This window comes from Pseudorca crassidens, chromosome 9 (assembly GCF_039906515.1).
Source record: "Pseudorca crassidens isolate mPseCra1 chromosome 9, mPseCra1.hap1, whole genome shotgun sequence".
Classification (NCBI taxonomy): Eukaryota; Metazoa; Chordata; class Mammalia; order Artiodactyla; family Delphinidae; genus Pseudorca; species Pseudorca crassidens.
In genome coordinates, this window is record NC_090304.1 from 39,174,838 (window position 1) to 39,193,940 (window position 19,103).

Below are 19,103 nucleotides of genomic sequence, written 5' to 3' on the forward strand. Positions count from 1 at the left end.
CTTTATGCTATGCTCATTTAAACCTACTAATCTCTGGGGTGAGCCAGGGCTCAGTTTGGGGATGGGGCTGATATCTTAACACTATCGAACTGAGATGATATGTTGACTCTGACAAGAAAAAGCATTTTAACCGTCTGTATAAGGAGCCTTAAAAAATGACCATGCCCTTTGATTTAGTAATGTTACTTCTGGGACTTTAACCCAAGGAAATAATTTGAATTGCAGAAAAAGCCCATAAATGCAAAGATATATTGACTATAATAGTGGGGGTGGGGTAGGGGAAGCACCTAAAATGTCCAGCATTAGAAGAATGTAAATCTTTCTAGAAGGTAAGCACTGTGGGGTAAGGACTTTTTTGTTCACTCTGTATCTCTAGCACCTCAGGCAGTACCTGGCACACAGATGGCCAGTAAAAATTTTACATCTATATGATAAGACTATTTATTATTCACCTATTTCAAATGAAGACATCTTAATGACATAGGAAATTGTCTATGTTAATTGGATGTGAAAAAAGCAGGATACAGATTTCTAAATACAGTAAAATCATATTTTTTAAAATAAAATGATAAAAAAAAAGAAAGCTAGGAAAGAGAAGAAACCCAGGTATATCTCTAGGTGGTGAGATCATGGGTGACCTTTTTTCTTTCTATATTTTCTAAAATTTCTAAAACAACTATGATTTTGCGATTGAGAAAAACATTTTAACATAAATCATATTCTTTAAAGAATAGAAAAAGGAGGTTAGATTAGTTTATTCGTGTGGATCAGAGCAGCAGCCTCTAGACCCAACTCCTCCTTCCTTTCAAAGAACCAGGCAGCCTTTATGAATACACAAAACACCTACACACTTCGGTTGTGTCTGTCAACTCGGCGTGGAAGCTGATCCCTTCTCACTTCAAAAGGGTGATAGAAACTCCACAGTGTTGAAATTGTACAGGTCATGTTGCAGAGACATGCCCATACATTTATTTATATCCCATCACTGAAGCGAAGACATTTTGTAGTAGGGAGAAGAATTTTAAGAAGATAGATTTTTCTGGGTGGATGTTAATTCTTAGGATTCTTTTCCTGGTTCATGGGTTTTGGAAGCTGTTGAAAGTGCCATCTGCTTTCGTTCATTCTTGTTTTCAGCTCGTGCCATCTTAAAGTAACTTGCGCTGAGTGAGTCAGTTTCTTGGAGTTAGCCCTTCATGGACTGTCTCTCTAAGATACAGTGCTGTCTTGGAGGCAAGACTTGCCTAGAATTGAAATCCCCACGTCTTAGGTGAGCTTTGGCGCCTGAGCTGGAAGTTTTTGGTTTTTCAGTGAAGCTGGCTTCTGGAGTGGTCTTACCCTGGGAGGAGTCTGTGTTGACCAGGGGTCCTCAGACATTAATGACCTATTGTTGTGTCTGTGAGCCTTTCCATTCACAGGATTTCTCATTCATTATCTCTCTTTCTCTTTAGCCATAACCAGCAGACCACAGCCTTCAGACATCCTGTGAGTGGGCAGTTTTCTCCAGAAAATAGCGAATTTATTCTTCAAGAAGAGTAAGTACATTTGTATATTCTCCTTTTCCAGGCACAGCTTGGGAGCTTAAAGGCATTTGCTTAAAACAAAGCTTGTTGGACTGTTTTCTCTCTCAGACGTAGGGGCTTGACGTGGATTGTTTGATTCAAGGTGAAACTCGAGAATTTTGTTTGTCAGTCTCTAGACTTCTTTCAGCGGGTAGATGTGGAAGCGGGGAGATGATATGGGGATGTGCTGTGATGGTTATTGTCAGAGCCTCTTCATAGCTCCCTTTCCCTGAATGATCCCTTTCCCCTCAAGCGTCACCTAACACACTAGCTGTGCTCTGAGAGGACCCACTCACCTGTTGTGAGAGTACCTTAAATCAGCCTCAGGTCCGGCTGAACCAACCTCCTGAGGAGGCCTCATATAGGAGCCCAAAGCCAGGGCTTAGAAGAGAGGAGGGCTGGTGGCCCCCATTGTCCCTGAACATTTTGAGTCCTTTCTGCTTGCTTTCCCTAACACGGGCACCGTCTTGCCCCTCAGTCCCATTTCACCAGGGCCTCTGGGGTGCTCAGAGGTAGTTTATACCACCCAGGGCTTGTCTGCTTAAAAATGCATGTACAGCCCACGCATACATTTTGGGGAGGTGTCCTCCCAAAAATGAAGGCAGAGAAATGTGTGCAAGTGTCTGTGTTCCCTTCTGATCATTTGAGATAGCTCTGTTTGAAGAAAACAATTCTGTCTGAGAAACTAATAGAGACGTTGGCTTTAAGCATTTTTCTTTTTTTTCTTTAAAAAAAAATATACACACACATACATATAATATATGTATAATGTGTGTGTGTATGTATATATATATATATATATATATAATTTTTTTTTGGCCACAATACACGGCTTGTGGGATCTTAGTTCCATGACCAGGGATTGAACCCAATCCCTCGGCAGTGAAAATGCGGAGTCCTAGCCACTGGACCGCCAGGGAATTCCCAAGCATTTTTTTTTCCCCCTTCAAATCATTTTTCTTCTGTTCAATCACCTAGATATGTTCAAATATAATCTTAAATTATCAGTATTTATATTTTTACAGCATTCCCCTTTCTCAGTACTTAAACTTTTAAACTAACACAGAAAATTTCAAACATACACAAAAGTAGAGAGATACAGTAATAAATCCGATATATTCATTACCCATCTTCAACAGTTTCCAAAACATGGCTGATTTTATTTTATCTGTACCCTCCCCCTCACCCCTGGATTATTTTGAAGCAAATTCCGAACATATTATTTCATCTCAATAGTGTTTTCAACTTAGAATCATTATCCAACAGAACTTTTAAAACTAGAAATCTGTAATTATGATCATACTGACATTCCTTGCATGTTTACTCTGTGCTGGGGATTTTTATATGCATATCTCATTTAATACAATAATCCTGAGAAGTAGACCATCATCACCATCTTAGAGACGAAGATACTAAGACCCAAAGAAGTCACGTCACTTGCCCAAAGTTGCCTGGCTAGAAGTAGAAAAGCCAGGATGCCATCCCAACCTGATCTCTTTTTGGTCAGGTCTAACCCTTGCCCTAGTCAGAAGCTGTTTGCTCAGTTATTTTGGTGCTCGTGGCCCACAGGACATGACAGCCAGACTGTGGGGCTTGTGGGGGGTTGGGGGGTGTTTGACTTTGAAAGCATTAATACTATTAGAGAAAGAGGGGATGCAAGGTAAAGATTGTCTTGTCTCCTACATTGAAAAAGACCTGCTGTGTAAAGACAAAGCCAGAATGTGGATTCTCCGAATTCCAGGTTGGAATGAGTTTGTTTATAGAATCCTGAAGGTTAGAAGCTCTTGGGAGGTTATTGAGTTCAGCCCCTCTCCTTAAGCATCCAGGAGACACGGGCGCCTGTCATTATTAAAGGTCTGGATGTAGAATCCATCAGAACATTTAGCTTGAGAAGTTACCAACTTTAATAAGAGCTTCTGGAGAAATGCACACTTTCCATCACTAAACACCTCTGTCACACACATCCTTTTTCTCATTGTTAACAGAAGACTTTATCCCTTGACCACTTACTTCTGAGAAGGTAGCCTCTTTATCCTACCAAAATATCTCTGCAGCTAATCTCAATTCCATCCAGTTTCCAAGGAAAAGATATTCCTTCTTTTCAAGGGTCACTTTTTCCCTCTAGATCCCGTTTCCTGAATGTCGTAAGGGGTGCTTGCTCATTTCAGATGATGGGAACAACTATATGGCCAGACATTCCTTGAAGCAGACAGAATGTGCTTTAGGCGTTGAGAGGAAGGGATGATTCCTATGAACTGATGTGGTAATTGCTGCACTTATTCATTGAATACTTAGTCAGTGCCTACATGTGTCAGGGGCTATGCCAGACTCTGCAGTTATAACAGCAAACAAGACAAATGTGGTCCTGTCTGTGAAGAGCTTACGGTTGAGCAGGGAAGATAATTAAACAAGATATCACAAATGTGATAAATGTTCAGGATAGAGGGAACATAGGGTTCAATGGGAGTTGATAAAAGAGAGTTCTAACCTGGCTCAGGGATTGTGGAAGGCCTCTCCATGCTGGGAAAGGATGTTGTTTAAATTGAGACCTGTCCAGTCAAGGTGAACAACTTGTGCAAAGACGGAGAGGGGAGAGCATGGGGAATCTATACTAGTTGAGTTAGAATGAAAAACAAAGAGCACAAAGTGGATTCTGGAGATACTTGGGAGGTAAAATTGACAGGACTTGGTGATTGATTGGCTGTGATGGGGACGAAAGAGAGGGAAGACTTTCTTGAAGTGTCTGGCCCTAAACTGGAGGAAGGGGTAAGATTTAGATAAGAGAAGATAAGTGTGCACGAGTGTGAGGGTCACTCACAGCTGAGGGAAGTGTGACCAGCCTTGGCAAGAAGACTGACATGCCACTTCCCAGAACTTCTGCCGCTAGTGTCCTTGTCCCCATGGTGAGCCACAGCTGCCTCCCGCCTCTGCAGGAGACCCTCCAACACTAGCAGAAATAAGGCATTACCCTATACATCCACCAGAGGGCAGACAGCGGAAGCAAGAAGAACTACAATCCTGCAGCCTGTGGAATGAGAACCACATTCACAGAAAGATAGATAAAATGAAAAGGCAGAGGACTATGTACCAGATGAAGGAGCAAGATAAAACCCCAGAAAAACAACTCAATAAAGTGGAGATAGGCAGCCTTCCAGAAGACTGACATGTAATGGAGGTTTGTGAAGGAGAGATAAGGTTGGAGAGGGAGGTTGCAGCCAATTATCCAAATTGCTTCCTCTCTCCAAATAGACTTGGCTTTTCCTCCAGGTAAATCCTGGGGGAGCTCCGGAGGGTGAGTGAGGCATGATTTGCCTTCCCAATAACCATTTTTAAAAACTGTGCTAAGGAGTATGATTTCCACTTTGTTCCCTTTAGAGGAGCTTAATTTTGTTGTGTAGTGTGTTATGTGGTGAGAAAAAAAAGGCTGAGATGACCTTTTTCGTCTTTATATCAGCTCTCAGATTAATGTGTTGGGTAGAAAAAGGAAAACTGGCTCTTTTCTTTTCCTTCTCCAAAAGTCTGTTACGGTCACATTGACTCCTCTCGCCAGAGCCTCTGCCTCGGTTTCACCACTTCTAGAGCGGTGGTTCTCAAAGTGTGGTCTCTGAACCAGCATCCCCTGGGAACTTGTTAGGGATGCAGTTCTCAAGCCCCACCCCAGACCTACTGAATCAGAGATTCTGGAGGTAGGACCCCCATAAACTGTGTTTTAACAAGTCTTCAGGTGATTCTGATTCTGGTAAGAGTTTGAGAACCACTGATTTAAACAACCTGCTGTTCCCATCCCTCCTGAATTACTCCCAGATTCTTCTATTTATCCTTAAGTCTCCTCCAGATAACCCATCATTCTTTGGGCTACAGTGGCAATCTCAGATGGATTTTAGTCAGATAATCTTGGGATTCCTTATCCTGTGAGAAGAAAAAAAACATTCTCCATGGTGACTTCCTTTAGAGCATTACTGATGTGAACAGATAACCCATCTCCCGCACTGCTGGCAGGTGGGGCTCACCTGAGCTGTTTGGTGTACCAGGTGCATGCCCACCAAAAGATTGTTTCCCATCTTACTGATTAGAAGCATGGAGAAGAGAAATAATGTGAAAGCTGTGATCTGGTGGATCTAGAGGACATAAACTCTGAATGTTCTAGTTTCTGTTTCAGTAATACAGGTTCAGTCAGGATAGTCTAGGGTCTGCTCTGGTAATAACAACGACAAATAAAATCTCAGTGACTTAGAACAATTAAGGTTCTCACTTTTGCCCCATGTGTCCATCATAGGTCCCCTGAGGGGTTCAGCTCTGTCACCTTTACTGAAGGACCTGCATCTCTGTGCTTCCATGATTGCCAAAGGCCAGAAAAGGGAAACTTGGTGAATTGTACACCGGCTCTTTCACTCACATCTCATTGGCTAAAACGAGTCACATGACCACTCCTAACTCCAAGGGGGCAGGGAAGTGCTTTTCTACCAGGCATCTGGAGAGGAAATCAGAAATATTTGTTGGTCAGCACTAATGACTACACTTAATAACCCACAGTGCAGATTTATTAAGGGAAGCAGGACCTTTTGAGACTGTCGCTGACGAGCATCTTTTGTTGCATGACTAGCATTTGTTTTTTCATTTCACCTTTTCTGTTATGCTACTGAGTTCTTTGTTAGAACCCCCAAGGCGGGTGGGTATCAGTCAACAGGTCCTGCAGCCTTGACCCCCAGGGGAGACCCCTGTATACCCAAGCCAACGGGCATGTGGAAATCCCTCTTGGAAGAGCTGATATAAGCCCAGGCTGCATTAATAAAAATATAATGTGTAGAGAAAGGGGGAGAATAGTTCTGGTATACCATGGTGTTTGTGGACTACTTCATTAATTCATTCTGAGTTTATGGAGCCCCAGGGACATGCCAAGCCCCAGACGCTCTGATCTGGGTACTAAGTTTCAAGAGGGATGTTGAGCAATTGAGATATCCCTGAGGAGGGGAATCCCCTTATGAAAAGGGGTCTGGAAACCCTGTCCTATGGCCGATCATGTTTAGTCTTTAGGAGAGAAGATGAAGGAGGATGTGCTGTAAGTCTTCAAGAAGGGCTGGCAGGTGGAAGTGGGGTATGTTTATCGTGTGGCTGCCAAAGGCAGGCATCAGATCAATGAGTAAAAAGTAAAAGGCAGGCAAATTTCAGCTCAGTCTCTAATTTTCTAGGAAGGAGATTTTCTATCATCCCTTGTTTCAAGATCTAGAATTTCATCTTTAACATTAAATGAAGTAATCTACTTCTTAGAATAAGAGTTGGCTTTTTCCACTAATAATAATATTGATATTATTATTATTTGTATAGCTAATACTTAGAGTCCTTATGATTTATTGTCAGGTACTTTTCTAAGTGCTTTCCATATATTAATTTCCACAACAGTCCTTTGAGGAAGATAATGTTATTATCATGGCTACTGAGGCACAGAGAGGTTAAGAGTCTTGCCAGAAGTCACACGGCTAATAAGTGGCAGAGTTAGGATTTGAAACCAAGTAGTCTGGCTGCAGATGCTGTGCCTCTAACTACAACACCTACTGCCTCTCATTTCAGTGGTCTTCAGGAGACATTCCCCTTCCTTGGCTGTACTTAGGCGTTAATGTGTTGACTAAGTAGGCTACTGCTACTTAGAAATTTTAATTGTAATTGTATTTGCAGTAATGAAATTTGATCTAATAACTTCATGCTTGCTTGAAAGGAGCCAGCTTCCCCGGTAGTCTCTTCTCCAGAAAACATCCTCGAGCCTTTTTACAGAGCTTCAGTTACAGTGATTGGATCATTTGGTCTCTTCTGAAGGCCTCTTTCCTGATTCTCAGTGATTTTCTTGAATTGGGAGCTTGTGGCTTAAAGGACCACACCCAGGGGCCCTCATAAAGGCGGAAGCCTTGGCACAGAGAACTCCCAGGCTGTGGTTTTGGTGGTTGGTGCCGTGCGCAGGAGCATTTACTCCTCGGTGCTGGGATGCCCAGGAAGCCACTGACAGACGCCTCTGCAGCTCTTGGGGAAGAGGAGAGAAGCATTCCGGAGCCGTGAGGCTGGCAGCAGGCTGTGTACACTGATCCCCAGGCTCTGTTAACCATTTGATGACGAGGTGGGGCCTGGTTGAGAGTATGCGCTCTGGAAGTTCAGAAGCCTGCTCTGCTCAGAAGCCAGCTGTAAGGCCCCCAAGATCACCTTGGAGTTTCCTAACCAGGGGAGAGGACCCTTGCCTGGCCTGTCTTTCTTTCCTGGGCAACCTAGGAAGTTTAGCTTGTTCCTTCCATTGAGGTCTGAGCAGCCCTTCGTTTTCTTATTGGACTGCTTAGAAAAAAACCACAGCTGGAATTGCTTAGAATTTCATGAGTGGTGTTTGGAGGATAAGACTTTAAAAGATACTATCTTGCTGAAGGTTAGACTTACCTTCCTGACCTTTGACCTCTTTGGGGGTTCACTCTGCAGGTTGCAGGGCAAGACTCTCCAAGGCATATGCTGATTATGCCTGGGGGTGGGGTATCTCCTGCTGCTAGAGATGGCTGTCTCCCATTCCTCCTGCAGTTTCAAGTTGGTGAAAGCTCGCAGTGAGAGATTAAGAGCCCAGGTTGGCAGAGGGGGTGCGCTACAACTCTGAGCTCGGAGAAGGAGTCTGTCCTGTGAGTCCCGGGCTGTGAGGCTGATGTGTTCCTGTCTGTGGCTGATACAGCCAGCACCTTGTCTTTCCAGACTGGCAGTCTTGGGCTAGCTTTGCCTGTTGCATTTGGTTGCCATGGCAGCAGAAAAATGAGGAAAAATGGGAACACCTGGCAAGCAGATGCAGAAACTTGACTGTTCAGTTTTCCTTCCTGGTCTAAGAGACGGTGTTGGTGACAATCACAGGTAAGGGAAGAGGTGATGATGGTGTCCTTAGTTCATTCAGACACCTGGGTGTTGGCTTGGCTTTTGATGTTGATGTTTCGAAGGGCATTGGCACTGGGGATACAGTCGTTGCCACACAGCAACCACGTCTCCGGCTGTCTGTGCTGAGGAAGATGCTGCAGTGGTGGCTTTACTGTGTGTGGAAGGGAGGCTGCTGCTCGCACAGTGATTTTGTCTTCCTGTGACTGCCCTCCTTGACCTCCTCTCGATCTTGGAAGTACCCAGATCTCCATTAGAAAAGGCTATTTCCTACTGTGTAAAGTGGCTGCCTGGTTATCCAGGAGGAGCGGATTTGCTTAGAAAAGGGCTTGCCAAAGGCTGGGGTTAGAATTGTAGCATCTCTGAAACAGCAGAACAAAGGTGAAGAGGACAGTAGAGGTCAAAGTCTGGTTCTCCCTCGGCATAGACAGAGACATGGAGCCTGGACAGCAGAAGAGACTGGACCAGGCTCATACGGCAGAGCGGGACTCAGGCCAAGTTCAGGACAGTGCTTGGGTTTGAAGGTGGGAGAGAGGAGCCCTCGAAGCTTGCTGGGTTGTTGCTGTGCCTGGTGAGGGCTGCCTTTTGGGCTGCCGTTTGGGCTGGTTTCCAGCCCCCGAGGTGGTGTGGAGTAGGGGGAGGAATGGGAGCTTGTGTTCAAGAGAGGAGCTGGGGGTGAAGGGGAAGGAATGCAGGAAGCCTTAGCTGAGTAATGAGGCCACAGTCACTGAATGAAAACCCCTGTCAGACAGCCTTCCCCGGGGTGTTGGGAGTGTGTACAGGGAGTGCTGGTGGTCCATCTGTGTGTCTCTTTCTCTGGGAAGATGGGGTGTGGAGATGTCTGCCTGTTTGGGACAAGAACTTTGTTTTATTCCTGCTTTTCATTGTGTATTGCTCTCCCCAAACCCCTTAGGGTAGTGGGTGTGAGCGGCTTAAAAAATGCTGGTTGTGCTGGTTGTTTGTGAGTGTGCCTGTTCTCGTGCACCCAGTAATCTCAGCTGAGTTCTCCATGTAGAATCCTTGAGGATAGAGCATGAATTGGGGTGCCTATTTTTCTTTTTTTTTTTCAAAAAGGGCTTCAAATGCTTGGCTTTTTTTTTTTAATTAATTAATTAATTTATTTATTTTTGGCTTTGTTGGGTCTTCGTTTCTGTGCGAGGGCTTTCTCTAGTTGTGGCAAGCGGGGGCCACTCTTCATCGCGGTGCGCGGGCCTCTCTCTATCGCGGCCTCTCTTGTTGCGGAGCACAGGCTCCAGACGCGCAGTCTCAGTAGTTGTGGCTCACGGGCCTAGCTGCTCCGCGGCATGTGGGATCTTCCCGGACCAGGGCTCGAACCCGTGTCCCCTGCATTGACAGGCGGATTCTCAACCATTGCGCCACCAGGGAAGCCTGGGGTGCCTATTTTTCTAGGAATTAATGGGACACAGATGTCATCTAATGATGTCTTCTTCGTAAGAGATTCCTGATTTCTCATAGCTTCCTAACCTCCCATCATAGCCTTGAAGACTCTTGACATTACCTTTCTCCTGGAGAAAGAAAGGGAGGCCAGCGCCGCAGCCACAGGGTTATTACACGTTAAAGAAGCCCCAGTGAAGGTGTTTATAGGGCTGTTTATGGGAAATGATTGCTGTTCAGAGGTTAATGGTCTGGTACCTTCAGCTTTCTGGAGAGAAGTGCCTTAGAAATAAAAATAAAGTAAACCTGAGATTTAAATTCTGGAGTCTCCACTGGTAACAGGGACAAACAGTGCTTTTCGTTGAGTGCAGTGCTTCGTGGTTTTCGAAGCGTCATTTCAGTCTACATAACCACCTTGTGAGACGAGAGTTCTTTTCACCTCACTTTGCAAAAATGGAAATTGAGGCCCAGAACAGTGACATGACTCCTGGAGAGTCAGTGAGCTGCAGAGCTTTGTTGAGATCCCGTTATTCTGGGCTCGTGGTCTTTCCACCACCCCAGGATCTTCTTGGTTTGGGGGTTGCTCTTGGGGTTGAGAAGAGCAAAAGCCTGTTTCCGCCAGACCTTGGGACTTGCTGTGGGATGGTATCTCTGTGGCGAAGCCTAGGTTTTGGAGTCCAGCTTCTCTCTCGGGCAAGTCATTAATCTCTCTGAGCCTCAGTTTCCTCTTTGACAAAACGGAGAAGGTAAAACTGGCTTTGCAAGGGTAAGTGAGATAATGCAGGCAAAGTGCCTGACACAGCAGGTGCTGGACAAATACAGCCTGGTCCCTGGGCTTGCTGGACCTTGTGTACCCGTCCCTAAGGGTTGGTGATACTTGGCCTGGCGACCTACCTGTTGCAACAGCAATAGGGTCTTGCTGTGCCACCGCTTCAGTCTGCTCCAGTTCCTGATGTTGACTGAGAGGCAGCTGAGGAGCCCATTAACCAAACACACCTAAATTCAGACCCAGCAGAAAGGAGTGGCTTCTGAATTTATAACTTCTCTCTCTTACTACATCTGACAGTGTTATATGCATTTGCTCCTGGAAACGTAGGAAGCAGAAGCAGCTCCTTTTGTAGATGGGTAAATTGAGGGACAGAGAAAATGACTTCCTGCCCAGGTTCACCTGACACATCCTTGAGGAAGTTCAGAGTAGAATGAAGGTCACTTTCCTCCTGGGCTTCTCCAGACTGATTTTTGTGTGGTTCTAACTTCTTTTGTTCTTTTCAGAGGGGAGGCAATTGAATTAAAACTCTAGCTCACACTGTTTTGAACTTCAGCCCACACCCCTCCGGCAAATAATCAGCATTCATGTAGCCCAAGTCAAGGAAAGAGAAGTCTTTGTTCAAATCATCCCACTGTACTTTGGGATTCAGGATAGCACAGAAACCTGGCACACAGGCTTTTAAGGTAATAGATTTTATTGAATGACACTAAGAGTCTGCCTTCCCCTCGTGTGTGCAGTTTTTTTGTCGCCTCTGCCGGCATCTGTGTGACTCATGTGCCTGAGGGCATGCTGCCGGGAACCCAACCACCCTCACAGCTGCTCAGCTCAGGGCCACAGACTCTTCTTCGCTTCTCTGGGGGAGGGCGCTGTTCTTGAGTAAGACCTGTCAGGAGTCTGGGGAGTTGAGGACAAATCAGTGTCTGCCCTGTCAGACTTTTAAGTGGGGAACACACCTGTAAGACGTAACTGGCTGGAGCAAATGTGCCAGAATGCCCACGTCCAAGTGATTGTTGCTCCTTTCAGAGCTGTCTCTTCAGGAGGCTACACACATGCTCCACTGATGTTCCCACTGCTCCAAATAATGTGGTCAACGACCTCTAGCAGTTTCCATCAGAGCCACCTTTTCAGCCAAGTGAGAAAATTGTTTTTGAGACATTTTTCATATCCTCGTTTTTGAATACCAAATGGTGTCCCAAGGGTGACTACCATCGTTTTTTGGGTTTTTTTTGTTTTAAACCAGTTGAAATTCCACATAACTTCTAGTGATTTCCAGAAGTGATAGTCATCCTTGGAGGGACCTAAGAGACCATGGCCCATGCTGAAGAGATTCAGAGGAACATCCTCTGAATGCAGATCTTGTTACTTGGCCAGGTGGGTAGCTGTGTGCGCCTCGTTCTTTCAGAGTCAGGTCAGGGACTGCTAGGTAATGGTTGAGTCTTTTGCTTGAGTGTGGAGTCCTGGTGAAGACACGCTCCCTGTTTGTAGAGATGACGTGGTCCCCTCTCTGGGGCAGATTTAGTTTGGACTTCAGTCCTGTCTGCTAATGAGGCAGCTTTCTCTGGATGTTGCTGAGCAGAGGTCTCTATAGTCATGGAGAATGAAGTTGTCTTCATGTGTTTCTCCCTGTCCTCACCCCGCCACCCCTGTCCCATCCCTCACTAATGTTCAGTGTTGGGGCCACAAACAGTCCTTTTCCAGCTGAAATCTGTTCATACCTGGCTCTCCAGGTGGTAGTCGTACCTTCTTTCCTCACCTACCCAAGGCTGCAAGAAAGTCATCTTTCTTCCTGCACTTGTAGCTGGAGGAGCTCCCCGGCCAGCCAGCATCCCAGAAGCTAGTGTAGGGAGGGGACATGGGGTTAGAATACAGGAAGATGACTACAGTTAGAGCTCAAGATTGTAAGGTGCAGAAATGGCAAAAGTGGTGGGCATCTGTCCCGGACTTCCTGAGCGATCACCAATCCAGATAGTCTCTTCTTTGTCTCACAGAGTAGTGATGGCGTATCTAGTTGATGGAATGTGATGCAGTCATTTAAAATGACATGGATGAGTTTAAAAGAAAGTAGAGGGACTTCCCTGGTGGTCCAGTGGGTAAGACTGTATGCTCCCAATGCAGGGGGCCCGGGTTCAATCACTGGTCAGCGTACTAGGTCCCCCATGCCGCACCTAAGGGCCCGCCTGCTGCAACTAAAGATCCCACATGCCACAACTAAGACCTGGTGCAGCCAAATAAATAAATAAATATTTTTTTAAAAAAAGAAGAAGAAGGGCTTCCCTGGTGGCGCAGTGGTTGAGGGTCCGCCTGCTGACGCAGGGGACACGGGTTCGTGCCCGGGTCTGGGAAGATCCCACATGCCGCGGAGCAGCTGGGCCCGTGAGCCATGGCCGCTGAGCCTGCGCATCCGGAGCCTGTGCTCCACAACGGGAGAGACCACGACAGTGAGAGGCCCACGTACCGCAAAAAAAAAAAAAAAAAAAAAAAGGAATAAAGGAGAAGATGTTTATATTACAATAAGTTTAAAAATCAACATGCCAAATCGTAAACACAGTATGATCACAATGATATAAAAACAAAAAAGCACACATCCCCCCCCAAAAAAACACAGGCATATAAAAAGAATGAAAGTAAATATACCAAGTATTAAAAATGACTTTTCTGTGGGTAACAGGACTATGGTGATTTTTTTTTCTTTCGTTTTAGCTTTTTTCTTATATTTCTCAAGTATTCTGTAATAACCGCATATCAGTGTCTTAAATGGGAGCCAATTAAACTTGATAAAATCCCAAACAAACCTTTCTTACTGTTGGACTTTGTGTCCTGAATTTTGGCTTAGAGATACAGCTGCCGTGACTGAGATAACCTGAGAACTCTTCTTCCTTGTCTCAACCTCTGTAAATCTGAAGTCAGGCAAGCCCAGGTTCCAGGAAGACGTTTCGGGCATAGTTCTGTCTGGAGGCAGGGGCTGGACAAGGCAGCCTCTCAGAGCCCCTTCCCACCCCCGGTTGGCGATTATCTGTGCTGCACACAGCTTCTGCCAACACTGAGCAGACTCTAAGTGTGGTGACATTCTCTGAGTGGGGAGCAGTAACAAAAGTCTGGCTGGGATGGAGGCCGGGGGCGGGGAATCTGGAGTGAGTGCCTGAGCTGACAAGGAGCCAGTGATCTTTCTGCCTGGTGGGACTTGCACCTCCAGCTGCCAAGCATCCGGCAGGGCCCAGCCGCTTGGAAAGCTGGTGCCCGCTGCAGTGGTCCTGCTGTTGGCACAGCTCAGAGAGCACGGGGGTCACAGCTACTTCCGCGAAGGACTTCTCTAATGGTACAGGGTGTCAGGTCTCTGTCTTGGGGTGTGGGAAGGATCACTTATCCTTTGAGCAGCAGTGATTTTGAAGGAAGAAGAGTGTCTGCAGGGTGGAAACTAGGATTTTCCCTCGTAGCACCCGTGTAAAAGTGAGCCTGGCGAACAGACATCCAGAGCGTGTCTTCCTCAGCTGTGTCTTGCCTGGATCCTCCATCTCCATCTACTCAGGGCCCTGGCCCAGGCCTCCAAATCGGATTTTCTCCACTCCTCAAGCCAAAAGCCTCAGTCTACTGCAGCTACCTGGGTCCTGTTGCCCATCAGAGCAGCAGACAACCCAGCCATAGAATGCTGGGACTTACACTTTGAGGAAGGCTTAGGGATCCTAGAGTTAGCAGGGTCTGGGAAACAAGCGTTGAGCTGTTTAAGGATAGGGATTGGATTGTGTGGAGTCATTCTGCTGCCGCTGCTGCTTTGAAAGACTCTGGCAAATGCTGGGGCTCCGTGGAGGCAGGTAAGAAGGGTTCTCTGTGTTGGCTCTTAAGTGCTATACCATGATGTTCCCAGGGCGCTGGCTCTCCCAGGGCAGGTGGACCTTCTTGGTGGGATGCGTGATGTTGCTGGATGCCGATGGGGACACATCAAGGGGAACCTCACTGGGGATGCAGGCGTGCTTCATTTCTTCATGCTCTCCAGGCATGGCACAAGGGGTTAATATCTTCAATGGCTCTATTTTGGGGCTAATGGAGTGTTCCTAGAATAAGACTCTTTGTTGGGTAATCTATTTTGGGAGGCAAGCCCCACTGGCATTTATGTAAGCGATTCTATGTATCCGGGGGTATGGATGTGTGCGCAAGTGGTTTCTTGTTACTAATTAGAAACAGCTTCTTTTGGGAGCCAGGGGAAATGGAGGTGTGTGTGTGTGTGTGTGTGTGTGTAAGGAGTGTGGATTGCTTTTGCTGTAACGAGTGGGGTAAACCGTGTGGGCCCATCTGATGGGGCAGTTGCCACAAACACCCGAGTAAGAAAGGTGGGGACCTTGGGACAGCAGGCAGCAGTGACCCGGCCCCTTCGTGGGGTGTCAGGCTGTGGAGATTGCCCATCTGTCATGCTCTTGATTCCCTGAAGCACGTGGGTAGGCTGGGTGTCGTGGCCCTCTAACGGCAGTCTGGAGTTAGGTGGTGTCTAGAAGATCTGTCTTGGGCTGTTTAAGGTCCATCAACCAGTTCTAACCTGAAATAAATCTCAGATTCCACTTCCCATTGCGACCTGGCCACTTAATCACTGGATTCCCTTCTGTCTCCCCACAGGCCAAATCTGCATATGTCGAAGCGAGAGAGAAACCAAAGACCGTCCAGCATGGTCAGTGAAACGTCCACGGCTGGGACCACTTCTACCGTGGAGGCCAAGCCTGGCCCCAAGGTGAGCTCCTGGCCACTTCCCCTCTTCTGCATTTTGCCAGGCCCCTTTGTAGCCAGAAACCCGTTTGATCTTCACCATAGTTTTGTGAGGGAGACATGTAATAAGTGTTCTCCCCAGATGACAGATAGGACATTGTGGCCAGTTGGGGTTATGTCACATGTCCAAGAAAACAGGTGATTGCTGACAGAACCAGGACTGACATCTACGGCCTTGGCCGCATTCTTCATTTTCCTGTCGTGTCTTTGGAGGGCCACACCTCTGTTCACATGTGTGTCAAAGACTGCATGGTGAGATTCACAACAGAAGGGCCCAGAGGTTTCTGTGCCCACGATATGGAAGCACTGACTGAGGAACAGGGAAGAGAACCAGCATTGCAGAGAAGGGGAGGGTGCTGAGGAGTGAACCAGATGGGGAGGGGTAAATATCTGGAAATTGGCAAATTCTGTGACCAGACTGTAGCATTGCTCCAGAAAGCCATAGGACATATTAGGGCCAGAAGCTGCTGGTGAAAGTTGATTGAAAAATCCCTTTACATTTTTTTTCCTCTGTGACCCAAACAGGAAGCTTGCTAGCTCTTGCACCCACCTTTTAACTAGGATGCTGCGGCCATGTGCACGCCCATTCTCTGTCTTCTTGCTGTTCTTTTGATCAGAGGGCACTGCTGCATAGATGACGGCGCAGGGAGCCTACAGCCCTCCTATCGTGCAGATGCTTCTTGGGCCTCCCCAAATCCCCCTTGCTGCTAGAGTTCAAGTCTGCTCTTTCCTAGATCATAAAGTCCAGTAAAGTCCACAGCTTTGGGAAGAGGGACCAAGCCATTCGGAGGAACCCCAATGTTCCGGTGGTGGTGAGGGGCTGGTTGCACAAGCAGGTGAGGAGACTGAGGAGGGAGGGGTGGCAGGGAGGTAGTTCTTGCTGAATTCCTTCCTTACCCTGACCCCCGGGAACTGGGAACAGGCTCATAATAAGCTTTCTGTTCCTGAGTTTGTCTGAGGCCAGTAGATCCTGCCCACTGTGCTAAGCGACTTGCTGTTCGTTTTTGTGCGTCGGCAGTCTGCTCAGTGGCTGCAGTTTCCTTCCCCAAACCCACTTAACCACTTTGGTTCCCACTGCTCTTGGCTGTCCTGGGACTCGGGCCCAAGTGTGGGTGGGTCAGTATGAATCCAGCCTTACCGCCAATCCTCTGCCAGCACTTGCCTTCCTGATGTGAAAGAGCCTTTGTTATCATTTGCCTGAAAAATCCCATCTTTTCCTTCCCCCCAGTCTAACACACATACCTGGCATCCTAGCACCTCAGGTTCCAAATCGGCCAAACTCAGCTCACTGTCTCCTCACCCCTCACCTGTCTTTTTCCCCTGAACTGTTTCTTCTGGATCTTGGTGGGGGTACCACCATTTTCCCAGGCACCCAGGTTAGAAACTTCAGCACCATCACCAGCTCCTTCTCCCATGGGCCATCCTTCATCTCTAGCTTCACCACACTTCACCACAACTTCACCAGAGGCAGTTGTTCTGCCTCTGGTCCTCTGGCCTTGGATAGGCTGTGAGCTCCCAGGGTCAGAGAACACGTCCCTTTTGTCTCCTCCCTTCTCTTCTTGCCATCCATCCATTCATCTACCCACCCACCCACCAAGTGCCTGCCGTGTTCTAAGTGCTCTCACAGCAACGACAAAGAGATGAGTAACATGTGGTTCCCGCCCTTGAGGAACTCATGTCATAGTCTGCAGGGGGAAACATAGAAACACCTCTCACGTGTCATGTCATCACCCAGCGCAGTCTCTCACATAGCATATTATCCAAAAAAAACACAAATTCTGAGAGCAATGATGTACATTTTTACTAAAGGCTTTGTGGGAGAACAGAGGAAGACATTACCTTTCACACCACACAGAATAAATTCCTAAATGTCCCCTTGAAATCTCCCACAGCTCTCCAGCCTCTTCTGGCCGGTACTCCTCTGGCACCACCCTCTCTTAATGCTTCCCTCTTCCCTCACAGCTCTGCTCTCATTCTCTTTTCTTACCTGAGTAATCTAACCCTCTGACTTTTTCCACTTGCATCCCCGTCTCCGTTAAACAAAAGGATGCTCCTTTGAAATGTGGAGGTAGAGGGAAGGTATTGTAAATAATCCTTCTCCCCAACAGACACCCCCTGGCCCAGGCCCCTCGGCTCCTTGGCTGTAGCTGTAACCAAGGTCTGTGTACAGTGCTGTGGGCACACAGCAGAGAGAATGTAGCTATGCTTGGGGGAGTCCTGAAAGGCTTTCCAGAGGAAATGACATTTGAAGCAGATGTGGAAGGATGGAGAAGAGCTTTTCAGACAAAGCAAGTATCGTATGCCAGATCATCTGGTTAATGCAGAAGATAAAACCAAGAAACGCAGGAGCTTAGCAAGTTTTTAACACTTTAGCAAATGGAGGATGAATAAAATTTTTAAAAATTTAAGCCTGTCAAAAACTTTTGCAGAAGGAAGACAATTTTAACAGCTAAAAATGGCTCTGGAATTTTCCTAGGTTTGGGAGAAAAGTGACCCTAAAACTACTATTTTCCTACCCTAGCCATATTTTAAAAAACTTTTCACAAGAAAATCCAGGTCTTTTTCTGTTGAAAGGAAGGAAAAACACAGCAAAATCACTCCTTTGTGGTAGATAACTGAACTTAGTCAAATGAGAACTTTGCCTCATTGATTAATTAGCTAACTTAAACTCTTTGTTTCATACTATGTAAACCAATTTTCTAATCAGTATAAGTGAAGGTATTTTAGTGTAGCACCTGAATCAGTGAATGAATGAAGGACGGAAGGAGTAAATAAATAACTTCCCTTTTGTTAAAAACTGATTTCTTTCTTAATGGATGAACTGTATTTTTGGGTTTTTTTGGCCACACTGTGCGACATGTGGGAGTTCCCCAGCCAGGGACTGAACCCACGCCCCTTTTAGTGGAAGCGTGGAATCTTAACCACTGGACTGCCAGGGAAGCCCAAGAACTGTATTTTTGAATTCATATCTTCCTTTCTAAAAGGAGGATGCTTATGATACACTAGTCTGTTTATAGGAAACAAAACTTCCTGGGGTTAAACCATCATTGGATCTAAATTTTAATGTCCTATTCAAAGAATGGCTATGCAGTAAAAACTTATTAATTTATTTCGGGCTTCCCTGGTGGCGCAGTGGTTGAGTCCGCCTGCCAATGCAGGGGACACAGGTTCGTGCCCCGGTCCGGGAAGATCCCACATGCCGTGGAGCGGCTGGGCCCGTGCGCCATGGCCGCTGAGCCTGCGCGTCCGGAGCCTGTGCTCCACAACGGGAGAGGCCACAACAGTGAGAGGCCCGCGTACCGCAAAAAAACAAAAAACAAAAAAAAAACCTTATTAATTTATTGAAAGAAAGAGTGAATATGGGCAAGTCTCGGTTCCAGAATCAGGTTGTACATGACTGGGGAGGGGGAACAGTATGCTCAGATATTGCCCTGATTAGTTTCCTTTGCTTTGCAGGACAGTTCTGGGATGAGGCTGTGGAAGAGGAGGTGGTTTGTGCTTGCTGATTATTGCTTGTTTTACTATAAAGGTGAGCTGAGGCTCAGGCCACCAAGGGGTCTTTGTGCCAGAGGGGGTGGTGAGGTCATGCAAATGGTGGTCTTCTCAAATCCAGTGAATGGACCAGTGGCCTGAGCTAATCGATAACCTGTTGACCTGCTGAAGTGTTCACTTTTACATATGTGCATGGTTGGTGATTTCATTTTTACCAGTCCCAGCACTGGAAGTGCCATTTGTTGAGTTAA

General features: G+C 46.5%; 1 protein-coding gene across 9 annotated transcripts in view; it reads left to right on the forward strand.

Annotated features, from left to right (window-relative positions):
* The window catches only part of PLEKHA7 (pleckstrin homology domain containing A7), a 209,791-nt gene that overhangs the window by 124,232 nt on the left and 66,456 nt on the right, over positions 1-19,103 (forward strand). For all 9 annotated transcript variants that reach the window (XM_067749749.1, XM_067749751.1, XM_067749752.1 and 6 more), the window contains 4 exons: positions 1,449-1,532; positions 15,214-15,325; positions 16,095-16,196; positions 18,817-18,889. In XM_067749749.1, the coding sequence (XP_067605850.1) occupies positions 1,449-1,532; positions 15,214-15,325; positions 16,095-16,196; positions 18,817-18,889 (371 nt within the window). The remainder of the gene's footprint in view (positions 1-1,448; positions 1,533-15,213; positions 15,326-16,094; positions 16,197-18,816; positions 18,890-19,103) is intronic.